General features: G+C 44.7%; 1 protein-coding gene across 4 annotated transcripts in view; it reads right to left on the bottom strand.

The window, feature by feature from the left end:
• Positions 1-17615, bottom strand: part of SLC15A2 (solute carrier family 15 member 2) — a 122384-nt gene that overhangs the window by 58268 nt on the left and 46501 nt on the right. For all 4 annotated transcript variants that reach the window (XR_014784047.1, XM_084807333.1, XM_084807338.1 and 1 more), the window contains 2 exons: positions 4381-4463; positions 1398-1484 (listed from right to left, as the gene is read on the bottom strand). Coding sequence is in view for 3 of the 4 variants with exons in the window: in XM_084807333.1 (XP_084663459.1) it covers positions 1398-1484; positions 4381-4463 (170 nt within the window). In the remaining variant the exon portion in view is untranslated. The remainder of the gene's footprint in view (positions 1-1397; positions 1485-4380; positions 4464-17615) is intronic.

Genomic DNA, 17615 nt, shown 5'->3' with positions numbered 1-17615 from the left:
GATCCTGCTGTACTTGTATAGGCTCCCTGCATGATTTAGAACCTTGTCCTGCAGAGTTCTAAACTGCACAGGAAGCCTATGCTCCCAGCTGCAGGTGTTTGCCCTCCAGTGGGTGACAGGTCCAGGTGACAGGGGCTGCAGTGTACTGGAGCCAGGGCTCACAAGAATGTCGCACCAGCATTTCTTTTATTAGCAAGGACACTGATGTCGTCTTCCACCCCCCTCCGGATTCAATGTTCCCTCAGAGTTTAGCTGCAGTCCTCACAGTAGATGGGGAGAAATGAATTTTCCCAGCAACAATATATTGCTCCTTGTTCCATATTTTGTGGTGGCTTGTTCTTGTATGGGCAATTAAGAAGACCCATTGGCTTTACAAAAGACCTGTACCGGGCCAGGTTTAAGGTATTAGTACTAGTGTACAAAGCCCTAAACAACTTGGGACCAGGATACCTGAGAGAGCACCTTCTTCTTTACCAACCTGCCTGGTCACTGAGGTCATCAGAGGGCACATCCCTGGTGGTTCCACATGGACACATGGCCCAGCTGGAGTCCACCAGGAAAAGAGCCTTCAGTGTGGTGGCCCCCTTCCTGTGGAACTCCTTGCTTTTGGGGGTCAGGCAGGCGCCGATGTTGTGTTGTTTGCAGCGCCTCCTGAAGACACTGTTATTTCAAGAAGCCTTCCTTAAGTGACCAGCCACGGTTTATTAAGTTCAGAATCTGTTGCTTTTAAAATGTTTTAATTGTTTTAATATGGTATTTTATTCTTTTATCTTCTTGAAATCTTTGATGTGGAACAGTATATAAATATTGTAAATAAATAAATAAAAAGACCTGCTCTTGGTAGAGACGAACATTTGTATAACTGGTTTATTGATATGGATAGATGCAGCTGCCTGAAGTTTTGGACTCTCTTTGGGGATGTGGCTATGGGGCCTGTCATGATGAGCACCTGCACTTCAAAATTTACCACTACACCACTGGGAAAGGATGTGACAGAGGTGACAGGGTCAGGGACCCTGCTCTATGACTCATGTGATGGTAATCATGTGAGGGCATAATGCCTCAAGGCATAATGCCTTGTATCTTTCTCAAACTGCCAGCTGTTATTCTTTTCAAACACAAACACTTTGCCCCCCTCCCCTGGCTAGAGGGCGAAGGGAAAATCTGGATTAATCATCTCTTCTGATCATCACCTAGTCTTCTTGGGCCATCTTGGCTCCCATGGAGACACGTCACCTGAATATTATGGGCTACCATCACTCTTTGGTCAAATCCAGGTATTGCCTCAGGGCAGCCCACACCAATAGCTCCACTCAAAAAATCTGACAGGAATCTCATAACTATACACACACACACACACACACACACACACTTCAGATACCTTTTAAAAAACTTACTGAGTATTTTTCTGATGCCCAGTCCAGCCAGTGTTCCCTTTTAGGTATCTGCCGGGAGCGATTTTTTATCCGGTTTGTAAAAGCAAACTAGAGGGCAAAGGAAGCAATTAACAGAGGTGTGTTGGTTAATGGGTTTATCCAGTACTGTTATCCATTAGTCCACTACCAAAGGGCCACTACATTTATTTCCATCATTACTTAAACAATCTGATCTTATTTTCTTGGTTCTACATTCATGCTGTAACTCAAGTCCCCCCCTTCCTGCTGATTGATCTCCACAGGAGATAAAGGACATCATTACCTACGGAAGGGACATACCTTGTGCGTATAAGATCCTGGGTTTAAAACCCCTCAATACCAGCTAAGCAAATTTCAATTTATGAGTATGGGAAAGGCAATTGCCTGTGATTTTGTTCTTAGTGTTAATAGTCTCTCTCTCTCTCTCTCTCTCTTTGCCCCCCCCCCCCGGCAATAATTTAACTGCCGCCAGACAGGTCACAGAGAATTCTGGGCAATGGACCACTGGAATTACTAGGTATTAGACAGCTCTATATATGTAACTCCATGGCCGACCATATGTCTACAGTGCCCTTTCTTTGTGAAATGCTATATCTGGAAAATATAGATTATAAGAGAAAGGTTTCTCCATCCTTAAGAAGTACAAACATAGGCACTGCTTTGCTGTTTCAGTCTAAGTTTCAGTCTAAGTTTCATTTAGTCCAACGTTCTGTCTAATGAGAAGGGCACGATGATTGCACCCACATCTAGTCATCAGTTATACCACCTCTGGACACTGATGTTCCATTTAGCTGTGATGGCTAGTAGCCACTGACAGTGCAAGCCTGTGCATGTCTACTCAGAAGTAAGTCCTAATAAATTCAATGCCTGAGGGACCCATCTTCTATTAAGCTTTCAAATCCATTTTTTAATGCAAGTTAAGTTAGTGGCTATCATCACATCTTGTGCTGATGAATTTCATAAGGTAATTATGCATTAATGATCGTATAAGGAAGTTCTTCCTTTTGTCTGTAATAAATCTAGTACCACCAATCAATTTCTTTGGGTGACCCTGAATTCTAATATGCTGGAGGAGGGGGGGTGAGAGAGAGAGAGCTGTAATCTCTCCCTTCACACATCATTCATAACTTTATAGATGTCCATCATATTACATCCCTGAGTCATCTTTTCTCTAAACTTAAAAACCTCTCAAATGCCTTTCTGTATAAATTGTCACACTGACCTCAATCCTGGAGTAAAGTAATACTAATCAGGATGATGGATGGTAAGAAGTCAGTCTGGATGTTAGGGAGCCAATACACATTTTGGCCCAAAGCCCTCTAGTTAAGCTCCAATAGCCACTTAGTCACTGAAAGGAACTGGACAAAAATATTCACGTGTCCCGACTTGGGGCCTGAATAGCTACTTGGATTAAGTTCCTTCTCCAATCTGAGACTGGCTCTTGGAATCACTGATATAAAAGCCTTGTGGAGATTATTTGGATTAGGACCATGGTGCCCAGGAGGGGGGTTTACACCTTCCCCCACCCATTTTCCCCCTGAAATCCCCCCCCCAGTTAAAAAGGGGGGGGAATCTCCATTGGAGTCAATAGAGGCTTCTCTCTCTCTCTCTTCTTTAAACTCCCTTCTCCCCCCGTGGGCGTGTGTGTGTGACATTTCAGGAAGAAAATGGGTTGGAGGAAAGGTTTAACTCCCCCCTTCCCAGAGCACCACGGTCCTAATCCCAACTAGGGCTGCACGTGCTTACACAAAGGTAAATTAATCTATCACGCATATCTCTGCTATGCAAGATTAGGGGGATGTTAAATTTAGCCCTAAAATATGTGGATAACCGATGCAGGTGGTGAGAAGGAGCAGGAGGAGGAGGAGGAGTGGAATCATGTCCACCTGGCCTCCACATGTTTGATCAGGTCATTTGCACAGAGCCTGTCTGTGTGCAACTTGGAGGTCCAAAGTGTAACTCCAGAGGCTATGATTCCACTGTCCCCTTCCAAGCGCTGATTATCCCCATATTTTAGTTATCTGTGCAGCAGGGTTGACTCCAGATTTGAGACGGCCATAGGCAAAGTGCCCTCTGGTGGCCCCCCTCCTCTGCTGGCGGGCCCTGGCGGGCTTATGTGGCAGCAGTGGCAGGCAGCAGCAGTGCTCCAAACATCATCAGGAGGCTGGGGGAGGCACTATTTTAATTTCCCACGATACCCCAAGGGGACACTATGTTTGGTAGAATGGCGGGGAATTAAAACGGCAGTTAGATACAGCTGCCAGGTGCTGCTCAGAGCACCAGGCTTGAAAATTATTTTTAAAGGGAGTCTAGGGCATGGGTGAGCAGTAGGCCCTGAGGGGATGCTGGGGCCCCAAGAGCTGCCCAGGCGTGCCAGTCACTGACACTGGCCCTGCTGCAGACGGTTCCCCTAGTGGCTCAAGATGAATGACATTTCTGACACGCGTGCATACTAAATAGGACTGCAGCGCTGAACAGACTAAGTGGTTTTAAAGCTTTTACTCAATTAAAAAGATGGATCCAATTATTCAGGTAGCAGATCTTTAAAATTATGATGAAGATTAAAGTTTTATTGGCTTTTTCAAAGTGTTTACAATAACAGAGAACATCTTACAGCCTATCCCACCCATCTTCTTCTAGGTCAGTGGTGGGAAATTTGTGGCCCTCCTGATATTTTGGCCTGCAACACCCATCAGCCCTAGACCATGGCAAACTATGGGAGTTATAGGCAAACACATCTGGCGGACCACAAGGTGCCCAGCCCTGCTCTAAATGCACCCGTCATCCTACAATGAAGATTTAACTTCTGTGTGAAAGTGAATAGGGTTGTGCTGTAAAACTCATAGGATTAATCAATTAAGATTTCTTTAATCGGGTTGCAACCTCAATTCTAATAATGCAATCATGCATATCCATATGGAAAACATGCTTTTAAAGTCTTAGAGCCGTGAATTTGTATACGTACCCCAATGCATTTGCAAACTTCAAGTAAGATATTTCCTTGAGGTGGAGTCTTTTTGTATATTCGATTTCCAGCAATAAACACAGCTATAAAAGAATTGTAGTTTAAATGTAAAAGATAAGGAGCTTTTTCCAATGGTGGCTTTGCACTAGTGAGAAGCACATCTGCTTGTACAAGGCAGGGCACCAATTTTTGTACATGTCCCCCCTACCCACTGCAGCCCCCTGAAAATCTTGTCTGCAGGATTGGGGGACCCTCCAGAACAGTATGGGACAAGATGTGGAGGGCTGCAGTAAGTAAGGGGGATTGCCAAACATTGGCTGCCCCTCTGTGCTTGAACAGAAGCATTTTCTGCTAGTGCAAAGTTGTCATTAGATACAACCCAAGCACATTGCATCAGAACTCTGAAAAAAAATACCCAGCCCATTGACAAATTCACGGAGAGGCCTATAGGTGGCTATTACCATCCATAGACAAGGAATGCAACTTTGTTCATCTCAGCTTCCCTAACACTGATTGCCATAGGTCCTTTGACTACGTGTCTTGGTTGTACACTAATTGGGCTCATCTTATCTTTTTTAGAAATCCCCTTTTCCAGTGTTAAAGACATCACCTTTTCCTCCGAAGCCTGGACTGTAAAACCATCATTCCACGTGTTAGCAACATTCCTGAAGTATACAATCATTGCCTCAGGTTTGAGCTTTTCTTATTGGGTGTCTTTTGTCCCAAACCCAGTTAATTGACTGCATCTTGTTTGTTGCTCATGTTGCACAGTCAGCTGTGGGATTCCACATTCAGCTTTGTGTGTACACAGACACACCTCTTGCTTTTAATTCTTCAGCCTTTTCCTTCTGGTAACTTTCCTTCAAACCTCAGGAACATTTTCACCCAAGGGGGGCCATTATATGATTTTCCCTTGTTGGAAAACAAAGCAGAGGCTGGATGTCCATCTGCCACGGAAGCTGGACAGGGCAATCCAAAGTAGGGCTGGGGAGGAGCAGAGTGGCAGATCCACCAAAATATCCCAAGCCCGGCTGGCTTGTGCAACCCAGAGCAGAAGATGAGGGGGCCATTTTCCTCACTACACCAGCTCTGGGCTGGTGTAGCTGAGAGGTCCAAGGATCTGGCCCCTCAGGGGATCTGCTAGTCTCCTGCTCCACCCCGCAAACCTCCCATTTTTAATTTATTTTTACTGATAGATTACATTTCCATACTGCCCAATAGCTGAAGCTCTGTGGGCGGTTCACAACAATTAAAACCATAAAATACGAGACAATAAAATACAACAGAAAAATCTAAAAATTTAAAACTACAGCATAAAAATAAAAATAATAACCAAATAAAACCTGGCTGCAGCACAAAGATTTAAAATACAATACCAGATTTAAAACAGACACCAAAAAACTAAAATGCCTTGGAAAATACGAAGGTCTTCACCTCGTGCCGAAAACAGCACAGTGTAGGCACCAGGCGAGCCTCTCTGGGAGGCTCATTCCACAACTGAGGTGCCACAGCAGAAAAGGCCTTCTTCTTAGTAGCCACACACCTCACTTATTTGTTGTTGTTCAGTCGTTCAGTCGTGTCCGACTCTTCGTGACCCCAACCTCACTTATTATTATTATATTATATTTATTTATATCCCGCCTTTTTCCCAATACTGGGACTCAAGGCGGCCCACTTCCTTTGGAGGAGGCTCCCAGAGAAGGACTGCAGAAGATGATCTTAGGGTCCAGGCAAGTAGATATGGGGCCTTCCTCCAGCTCCCACCTCTGAAAATACCGCCAGTGTTAGTTTTCTGCCCATGGAGTTTTCTGTAGATAGAATGAGGATGCTGGGAGCCCCCTCCAACAGAGCCCCTTTTGGCCAGCAGAGAGGCACCTCCACTCAATCCTAAACCCCTCTAGCTCCGGGGGTTCAGATTGTACCTGTAGCTGTATACAGCTTTGCAGATCCTGCATTGAGCAGAGGTTGGACAAGATGCTCTCCAAGACACTTCTAACGCTATGATTTTATGTAAGTATGGGAAATGTATGAAGATTAGTTCCAGGACACTGAGGGCCAAACGTGGCACAAGAGAGAGTTTGGTGTGGATAAAGGGAGCTGAACACCTCCCTTTTCCTGCCTTACTGTTCTTTCATCCTGTTTCTGCAAGCACTTTTTTCTTAGGCTCTCTCTATCAAGAGGTGGGCTGAAAAGAAAAATAGTTGAACTGAGGGGTGCAAGGAAGTAAGGAGAGGGAGAAGGGCGGGTTCAGGTCCCCTCACGTTTTGTTATAAAAAGTAGACTCTATCCCTGTTGTAGATGTGGATGCAGCAGACACATGGAACAAAGATGGCTACCCCTACCATGCCCACTTTGGGCCTGAGGGATAAAAACAACAACCCCAGAATGCAACAGAAACAGTGATCTGGATGTACTTTACAGGGCATTTTGCTCATGAGGCTTACAAGTATTTGCATTCTGTTTAATCATTGATGCAAAAAAAAAGGTTGGGGAGGCATTTGTGATGAGGATGAGCATCCTGGACAATGTAGCCTTTTATTTGAATTACAGACCCGACCCAAGCAGGAGCTGGTGTAAAAGAAAAAGAAAGCCCCAAGTCTGAGTGTTCTCATCTTGGTCACTATGAGAAAGTAAATATGGGTATAGTGGTCTGATCTGTTCTGGCTTTTTTTTCTATCGCAGGTATGTGTAGACATCCACACAACATGTACACAAGCCCACAAAGATTATATAAGCATACTTCGTAGCCGGCATTTAGTCTGTGCTATTATGCCCTTTGAATGTTTCTATCTCTGCATGCCTTGAGTCATAATTATGAATGCCCCAAATTTTGGGAGAAGAGAGCTAATATCTTAAATTTGATCCAGTCTTAAATATTATCTTCATGTCTGTATCTGGATGGTCTGAAACCCAATTATCCCCACCTCATACTACTGAAGGAACTTCAGCAGCAGAAGCAGAGGCAACAAATCAATTTCTGGTAGATGTTTAAAAAAGGAACTGCAGCATTTGCTAGTGTGTTTTTCCTTGACTTCCTCCATTATGTACTTTTCAAACAGCAATATCAGATGACATCCAATAAGCACAGTAAATTTGTATTCTTTGAATACAAAGAAACACTGTAAATTTGTATTCTTTGAATGCAAAGAAACCATGTGGTAAACAGGAGGCTTCTGGGATTCTGTGGGCATATTATGGGAGCGGGGAAGAAACCCATTCGTGTCATATCAGCTGCTGGCCACTTGCATCTCCTAGTCTTCTCTTTATTGAAAAGACCTTTATCCCAGGGGAAACGATAAGGCACATAAGAACAGACAAAGCTGCCTGAGTCCGACCATTGGTCCATCTAGCTCAGTATGGGGTAGGCATTGTGGTACTCTCCAGATGTTTTGGACCAACTGCCATAACCCCTGACCATTGGCCATGCTGACTGGGGCTTAAGGGAGTTGTAATACACAGCACCTGGAAGACACCAGACTGCTTATCTCACTGACTTGCATTGGCTCTCCAAGGTTTGAGGCAGGAGTTATCCAACCCTACCAGGATTTATCCAACCAGGGTTTATCCAACCCTACCAGGAGATGCCAGGGAATGAACCTGGAACCTTCTGCATATAAGGCATGTACCTCCTATGTTCATATCAGTTAGGAGGGCTTCTGGCACTGTTACTATGGGGAATTATGTAGGGGCCCTTTGGTAGTCTCCTGGCCAGATGCCCATAAAACATAGCTTAGGTAGCTTTTAAAAAGACTAGACAAATGTATAGAGGACATCGGGTCTTTCAAGGATTATAAACCATGAAAGCTAAATTGAACTTCCAGTCCTGAGACAGTGGACCTCTGAATACCAGATATACCAGATGCTGGGGACAGGCAACAGGAGATGGGGAAGGGCTCTTGCTGAAATCCGTGGTGGAATTTCATGTGCCTTGCTTGCAAGCTTCCCCAAGGCTGGTCACTGACACTATTCAGGGCCAGCTCTACCTTTAGGCAGAGTGAACTGGCTGCCCCAAACAGGTGGCTGATTTTGGGTGCCATGAAAGGGCAGCAAATTATTAGTTATGTCCATTATTACTATATTTTTACTGCCAGGGTGTGGGGGAAAGGCCCTTGTGGGCTTCAGCCATCAAAATAGCTTGGCTGGCCTTTGGTACTGTACACTTTGATGTGCAGGGTGGGGGCACCATTTGCTGTTCCACCCCAGGCAGCAAAATGTCTTGAGGCCTTCTGTCACTGTTGCAAATACAATGCTGGTTTAGGTGGATCCTTGGTCTGATACAGCAAGGCTGTTCTCATGTGCTTGATAGGGATGGCGGAGAATTCTGCCACAGATTTCAGTGAGGCCTAATGCACTGGCATTCGGCCCCCCAAAATCCGTGGCAGAATGGCCTGCCCCCCCGCCCCCCCATGGATTCCCCCCAGGACGAGGCTTACCTGGGGCGGATGTTCTGGACGGCAGTGGCTCCAGCGGTGGCTCCAGCGGTGGCTCCGGCAGCGGCTGGTCTTTCGACCGGCCGCCACAGCCACCATTTCCATCCTGGTCTTTGCCATGATAGGCTATGTAAGTCTTTACATAGCCTATCACAGCTGGCCAAAAAAAACCAACAACAACGGCGTACGCAAATGGCGGCGGCTACAGCGGCCACCATTTGCGTTCCCTATTTTTCGCCGTTTTAGCCTACGTAAATATTTACGTAGGCTATTATGGCGAAAAAAAAGGGGAATGCAAATAGCGTAGTGGGCGCTATTTGCATTCCTTTTTTTCCCGCCATAATAGCCTACGTAAATATTTACCTAGGCTAAAACGGCGAAAAATAGGGAACGCAAATGGCATTGCTTACGCTGTTTTTGTTTGTTTGTTTGTTTTGCCCAGCCATGATAGGCTACGTAAAGACTTACGTAGCCTATCATAGCTGCCTGACTGGACGCAAATGGCGGCCGCTACGGCGGCCGCCATTTGTGTCCGCATCAGCCAGTCCACGGTCGGAACTCCAGCTGCGGACAGCCCTGGCTGGCTGCTCCACGGAGCTGCCGCGGAGCAGAGCCAGCCAGGCAGGATTCCGGGGGGGAGGACCGGATCACCTCTCCCCCCGTCGAGGATTCCTGGGGGAGGGACGGAGCGCCTCTCCCCCCGCAAACACAATCCGCGAAAAGGGAAGTGACTTTCGTACATCCCTAGTGCTTGAGAGGAGGCAAACATTGTGGATTGATTTGGGCAGTGTTTTCTCCCCAGCTGTCCCTTGATTTACCTGTAGTTTATGCTTGTGTGATTCATCTTTCTCTCCCCGACCACAGACCTGGCTTCCAAGCAGAGCAGCTGGAACGTAAGCTGTGGTTGGTTGGGCCAATGGGAAAACAACACTCCCTGGACAATCCACTCCCTCTTCCCCTTACCCTGCCCCCTTCTCCCCTCCCAGGTTGAGTATGAACAGAAGCTTTACTGGAGGTGGACATCAAGGCCTGGGAAACCCTGTCCTAAGAAAATGCACTTCCTTCCCCAGCTATCGCCAGGTTTCAAGCTTCTGGTCCCATGCACTGGAACACTTCGACTCCCTCACCATCTGAGTGAAGAACAAATGAGTGGCAACCCTATTTAAATTTCTGGTTCCATCCCTTAAAGTCCTAAATCAGGGCGCACAACTTTTACAGGCCCTGGGCCACATGTGATGCTGAGTCAGGGGCCGAGGGTGCACACACATTTGCACACACAAACGCCAGTGAACTTAAGAGAGATTGCTCTTTCCTCACTGCTAGCAGCAGTGGGGAAAGAGCGATCTGTATGAGGAAATGGGTGGTGATGGGGGGAATTTGGCAGGGGTGGGTAAAGTGGCTTGGGCCCTCAATATTTGAGGGAGCGCCTCCCCCTATATATGCCTGCCTGAGGACTGAGATCTGTTGGAAGGGCCCTTGTCTGCTTCCCACCAGTGCGAGACATACACTATGGTGGGACATAGGAGAGGGCTTTTTCTGCTGTGGCACCCCAGTTGTGGAATGCCTTCCCCTTGGAGGCCCGATTGCCGCAGACATTGGTTTCATTTTGGCGCCCAGTTAAAACAAGGCTTTTAATCAAAGGCTTTTAGGGCTAAATGCATTCCCTAACGTAGCACATGGTTTTAACTGTTTTATTGTTTTAGATTTTAAATTGGTATTAGCTTGCTTAATCATTTAATACATTTTTAGATGTTTAAATTATTTATTTTTTAATACTGTCTAAATTGATTTTATCTATACGCTGCCCTGAGATCCTAATGATATAGGGCAGGATATAAATGTTTTAAATAAAACAAACAAATAAATAAAATAAGGCTGTATGTGGCCCAAGGGGCCTTGGGTTATGCACGCCTACTCTAAATGGACAGGGAGTCCAGGACATGCCTGGCTCCAGGTTTGGCTGTGCCTTAGTAAGCTGCCCTCAGTGGGCTTCCCCGTAGCATCATGGAACTCCATGGCAGTGCCTGCCACCCACCATTTACTAGCTGTAACGTCAAGTGGAGCTCCAGGTCTGTGTTCATGTAATGGCTGATGCCACCATGCTCATGACACCCTTGCCCCTGATGTGTGTACATTGGAGTTGGGCCCAGAATCATTGGGTAGCACCAGCCAGTACATGTACAGAGGCCAAGAGCTCCACGTGGCACCCCTACCAGGCCCCAGCCACCAAGGGTGGCCTAGAGGCGGCGCTGAGCACAACTCCTGGCCTGTGTGCAGTGTACTGGCTGGGCCTGGCATGTGAATGGCACAAGTCAGTAAGTGCATGCTGCACAGACCTGGAGGTGCCTCAGCTGTGGACAGGCCCTCCCAGGGCCCTGGCATTTGGCCCACTGCGCCAGGTGTTGATGCTGGGCCTGGTCCAGGATACTGCGAGGAATACCTGTTAAGCTGGTTAAATGTCACATTCCTCTGTCCTCTCCCTTTGCAATCAACACACTCCAGGAAACAAAGCTTCAGGCCAACACTACCTTATTAATGAATGACTAGGTTCTTTACAAATGCATATTCTAGGAAACTCTCAGACTGCAAAAAACCAGCTAATCCACACATCTACGAATATGTGAATTTCTCAGCCAGACTTGAGTTCTTGTGGTGGAGGAGTGGAGGAGCAGTTCAGCCTGAGCCATCTGTGTGTCAGGGTCTTCAGAAGAAAGTCTTGCCGTATCCAGGCTCTTTAGGAAGGGGCCTTCCTCTGTTCTTGCTGTTCCCATTCTGCTTCTGAATCTGAGCTGCCAGACATCTTCACACACTCAGATTCATTCCTGACATTAAATCATTTTTATTTCACTGGGTTTTATGGCTGGATAGCTAAAGTGTTGTTGTTGTTTTAAAAAAAGATAATCCACAGTTTTATCCCTGTGCTGCATTTTATGTTTGCTGCTTCTCATCATTTGATTTATATGCTTTTAAGGCTCTGTTGTTGCATTTGCGGTAAGCTGCCCAGAGGGTCTTTCTTGGAACATGCTAGCCACGTTGGCTGAGGCATGCTGGGAGTTGTAGGACTCTTTTCTGTCTAAACATATTAGGATTGCGCCCTAAATGGCAAAACAGGGCTGGATAGGCATGCAGATCATGTCTTCCTATCGGGATTGGGGGCGTTGCTGTGATCAGGGACTTGCTTGGGAATGAGTGTGCCAAGAGATGAGAGAAAGGCAGTTTCTTGAAACACAATCAGAGAAAGAAGGTCTTGCAGTGCCAAATTTGGAATTATATTATGCTGGTGCTCAACTGAAATTTCTTGTAGGATGGATGCATCCCTCCTCAGAGTACCAGTGGACACTCAGAGAACAACAAGCAGTGGGTAACTCCCTTCTTGAGGCCTTGATATGGGTCAGACATTGTGATAGGCCTAAGTGCATCTTTGAGCATCCAGTGATTAGAGCAGAGCTTTCCAAACTGTGTGCCACGACACATTAGTGTGTCGGCAGCAGTGTGTAGGTATGTCGCGCGAAATGCAGAAAATTGTGTGGAAGGGCACCGCAGAGCTCCCTTACTCACGTTTGCTTCCCTTGGCCCCTCCCCCAGAACTTCCTAAAGCAGCTAATGTTAAAGCAGATTAGCTGCTAAGGCTTAGGTGCTTTAACATTAGCTGCTTTAGGATCACGTGGCGTCTTGACGTAGGACGCATGTGATTGGCGGTGTTGGAGTGGTACAGCGAGGAGTGTGGTAACGCTGGCTGCACGAGGAGTGTGGAGAATTCGAAGTTAGCGGAGCAATTAGTCGAGCAATTTGCAGTCAGCTTGGGTGAGAGGCTTCCCCACGTCCTCGGTGTGGCTGCAGGGCAGCGGGGGAGAACAATGGCCTGCTGGACGCCCCCAGAGCAGGGAGGACTGCTCCAGGCAGGCGAGGAGCTTCGAGCCTGCGCTCCCCGGAAAGGTAGAGGCGCGGGACGAAGAGAGGGGAAGGGAGGCACTGCCCTGGGAGCAGAGCTCAGCTGACACCGGCGCGGAGAAGTGGCAGTGGCCACCAGCCCTGCGTGGTTTCGGGTGTGCCCTTCGCAGACTTCTGCACCGCACTGCTGTGCGGCCAGGCCAAAGTAACATGCAGGTGGAAACGCCGCCTGGGACTGCACCGAGCGGGCCGTCCACCATCTTGGCCAGTCGGAACAGAGCTCAGTTGATTTCTGCCATTTATTTTTATTTTTACTCTGCTTTAATTGTGGATTAACCACCCACTGGCAGTGTACCACCAGAGAATGCTGGAACTGGACTCTGGACATAGGCATTGCAAATATTTACAGCAGTATAGCCTTGTAGTGAGACATATATATTTACACCATTTTTGTTGGACTTTTGCTTCTCTACTTCATGTGTTTTTGCAGCTGAGCTCCTACCTGGACCTATGTGTCCTAATATGTATTGTAAATACTTTAGTTAATTTTGTTTAATTTTCATATTTTCTCCTGGTCCTATCTTTATCTCACTTTATCACTGTGGGAGTGGAACACAGGTGCTGTTATTTTCTTAAGAAAAAACAGAGAAAGATAAGCGCTAAAAACAGTCCTGTTATTTTCATATTTAGTTAATGCTAAAACCTAGAAATAAATTTGCATAGATTTATTCATTAAATAAAGACATCAGAGAAAGCTCAAAAGGCAAGTTACTTGGTTGCTCAAATAACTGCCAAAAACAAGGACCCACACATTATTGCCGAAACCACCATAAAGGAATCTTGCTGTGCTATTGTTCGAACAATGTTTGGGCCCGAATTTGAGATAGAAGTTAATAAAATCCCTTTGGCAGATAACACAGTCGGAAGACGTATTCAAGACATGTCTGATGACATTAAGCAGCAAATGAAGGATATTTTTCAAAACGATAATATGATCTTTACATTGCAATTAGATGAAGCAACAGATGTCAGTGGGTTAGCACAATTATTGGTTTTTATATGTTTCATTCATACTGACAGAATTATTGAGCAATTATTGTGTTGTCTAGAACTTCCAATGAGAACTAGAGGTGAAGATATATTCAAAACTTTTGATTGCTTCATGAAGGAAAATAATTTGCAATGGTTAAATGGTGTAGGAATATGCACAGATGGCGTACCCTCAATGGTTGGTTCAACAAAAAGTTTTATAGCTTTAGCAAAGAAAGAGAATGAAAATATTATAATTACTCATTGCTTTTTACATCTCGAAGCACTAGTCGTGTAAACCATTGGAAATGAATTAAGAAAAGTTTTGGACAAAGTGGTTCAAATGGTCAGTTACATTAAAAGTAGACCTCTTCAATCAAGATTATTTGCTCATATTTGTGAAGACATGGGGGCAAGGTTTAAAAAGCTTCTACTACACACAGAAGTTTGTTGGCTCTCAAGAGGTCGAGTGCTTTGTCGTGTATATGAATTGAGGGAAATGATGCTTAAACTTTTTGAGGAAAATCAGCAAAATGAATTCTGCGATCTAATTCAAAGCAAACTTTGGTGCACAAAATTGGCCTATCTTGCTGACATATTTGAACATTTGAATAAAATAAACACCAGTATGCAAGGAAAAGGAGAAAATATCTTAAAAGCAGTAGATAAAATTTGTGCTATGAGAGACAAAATAGCAATTTGGAAAAGGAAAGTGAAAGAAGGAAATTTTGAAATGTTTTCCAAAACTGCTGAGTGCCAGCTAAAATGTGATATCAGCTCGCTAATTGTTGACCATTTAACATTGTTTGGAGTCAGAAAGTTCATCATTACTTCCCAAATGTTGAAATCCAAGACTATGATTGGATCAGAAATCCATTTCTTTCAACTGCAGTGGGGAACTTTTCACTTATTGAAGAAGAATTAGCTAACATAAAAAATGATCAAAATCTGTTAATGATGCATGAACAGGGTGACTTAGACAGCTTTTGAATTCGCATTTCAAAAATGCATCCAAACATAGCTAAAAAAAGTTAAAAATTCTTCTGCAGTTTTGTACTACATACATTTGTGAACTATCCTTTTCAACGATGGCAAACTTAAAGACACTGAAACGTGGAAGCTTAAAAATGCTTGATGATGAAATGCAAGTGTCTTTATCTAATATTCCACCAAATATTGAAAAGCTGTGTTCATCCCTTCAACCTCATACATCCCATTAAAATGGTAAGTAGTTATTGGTGTTATTCAACTTTTTTAAATTCTTGCACATATTTACATACTGTTACTCATAAATGACAACAATGTATGTTATTATCTCATAAATCATATATTTTTAAAAATATAAATGAAAGGTTTTCATGAGATATGTTGTATCCCCATACATTTCGTTATTACAATTTATGTATGTATCTGTATCTCTTATAACGGGTTAGTTTAACCTCCGGTTTGCTAGTAAAACTGAATTACCGTGTCATGAAATGATGCATGTCTAAAAAGTGTGTCACCAACATGAAAAGTTTGGAAAGCTCTGGATTAGAGACACTATACTTCAGAACACTGGCAGAAAAAACTAGCCCCTGATCTGTCTCCACTAATGACAGTGTTGCATCATCCAGAATTTGTAGCACATAACAATCCCTGGGGGTTTTGTGCTTGGTTAGCACCAAAGGTTTATAGATTTCTTTATTTATTTGATAAAGGGGAACCTCTCTCCTATGCAGATGTTTTTGAAAAGAACTGAATCAACTGTGCTATCTTTTTATCAATATCTGCAGCTGTATCACTTTCTTAGCCTAAATCACATTAAGTAGGCAGCCAAGCATCCACTTACTTCTTTTTAAACTTTTATAGAAGCTGCTGTTACTTCAAATAAAGCTTTGGTATCATCTATTTATAAAATGCTACAAATGCCATTATTGGTTGACAAGCCATCCTATGTGCAGGCATGGGAGACCGAGTCTTTGCAAGATGAGTGGCAGTTTTTTTGGACCTCTTCTGCATATTTATCAATCAACAGTAATATAAAGGAAGCACAACACAAAGTTCTGAGTAGGCAGTACATTACTCCTGCAAGTCTTCACCTAATACATCCAAATTATAGCCAATATTGTTGGAAGGGGTATGGTCACATTGGTTCATACTTTCATTTTTTGTGAGAATGTTTTAAGGTGTGGGAGTTTTGGAACGTGGTTGCTGATTACTGTCAGGAATTTCTTCATGTTAGACCATTGGTAACTCCTAAAGCAGTGCTGCTTCATCTTTCTGAACCTAATGATCCTGGATTCCTGCATGAAGACCTTCTTAAACTATTGTATACCACTGCAAAGTCATGTAATTTGGAAGTCTCCAAAGCAACCAACTAAACAGCAGTGGATTGATAAAATTTGGGAGACTATTAGTATGTATAAACTTACTCAGCAAGTGCAGTGAGCAAGGAATCCTGACTCGAAGAATGATACTATGGCACCATGGTTTCCATTCATTTCCTACGCTGAGGCACTTCAAACTTTTGATAAAGTTCCAACAAAGTGAAGAAGAAGAAGAACTGCACAGAGAGCTTCGGCTATTGGGTGGTATAGAAATAAATAAATAAATAAATGAGGAGGAGGAGGAGGCTGTAGCTCAGTGGTAGAACAAAGACTTTTCATGTAAAAGGTCCCAGGTTCAATCCTCTTGCCAGCGCTGGGAAAGACTCCTGCGAAACCTGGGAGAACAGCTGCCAGTCAGTGTAGACAGTAGTGAGCTAGATGAACCAATGGTCTAACTTGGTAAAAGGTAGGTTCCTACAGAGAACAGTCTGGATTTTGTAGCTGGCAGGCAAGAAGCAGCCTCCTTGAGGTGCTACAAAGGCATGCTGCTGCTTTAGGGGGGTGGGGACTAATCCAGCAAGGAGTATCACTGGCCACCCAGGTGCCTTGTTTGCTCCCCACCTGTACACATGTACATAGACATATGACAAAGATGCCACAAGTCTCCAGGATTATGTCCTCACTAGTGAACTGGGCCTGTCAAGCTGCTGTTGGAACTTCCTAGAGTCTGAAGATATTGGGAGTGCCAAAGAATTTGATTACTATTTCTGTAACACCGGAAGGGGCTGTGCCAGCGCCTACAGACAGAACTTCAGCAAACCAAAGCCAAAGTGTTCAGAAAAAATTCAGGGCTTCTAGCCTCAGCTGGTCGCCAGAATCTTTGGGACAGAGCTTGTGCTCTATCCAGCTGGTTCTCTGGAGAAGCTATGAATGAATCAAAGCACATGACAGATATGGTTCTAGCTGTCCTGGAAGCAGGGGCAGCCCATCCATATAGGCAAAATAGGCAGTCGCCTAGGGCACCAAGTTAAGTGGGGCACCAAATTTGAGGAGAAAAATACTGTTAAAAAAATTACAAATAAAAATGAAAATTTCATGTCTTTATTTTATCTGATCTCAGAAACATTGGTTGGACATACAGATGGAAAAACCAAATAATTGTGACTCTGCTTAAATAAATATGCTTTAAAAACATTAAACAGAAAATAGGGGCATTTTTTCCCCAGTTTACCAAAAACCTCAGCCTAGATCTGCCCTTGGGCTTTGGGGCTGGGGGCACCAATTGCATGGTTTACCTAGGGAGCCGGTTTCTGTCAGCTAGTCGAGGGCCACCCATGCCCGGAAGGCTCTGTTCTCAACAAGCTACCGCCTCCCAGGCATATTTGTGGAACCACACTTACAGGGCACATGCTGCACCTAAATTATGAAGAGGGAAACACTGACGCTCAAAACTGCTTGATGTCAGGGTGGACACTGAGCACATAGAATCCCAGAGTAGTTCTGATTCTGAGGAAGAGCAGTCGCTCCTGGGAGAGGAGCGCTCTCCTCTTTCCCAGGGCCAACAGCTGATGGAGAT

This window comes from Heloderma suspectum, chromosome 1 (assembly GCF_057233095.1).
Source record: "Heloderma suspectum isolate Gila_16-S chromosome 1, 16-S_ref, whole genome shotgun sequence".
In the NCBI taxonomy this organism is placed as follows: Eukaryota; Metazoa; Chordata; class Lepidosauria; order Squamata; family Helodermatidae; genus Heloderma; species Heloderma suspectum.
This window is presented reverse-complemented; position numbering and strand designations above follow the sequence as displayed.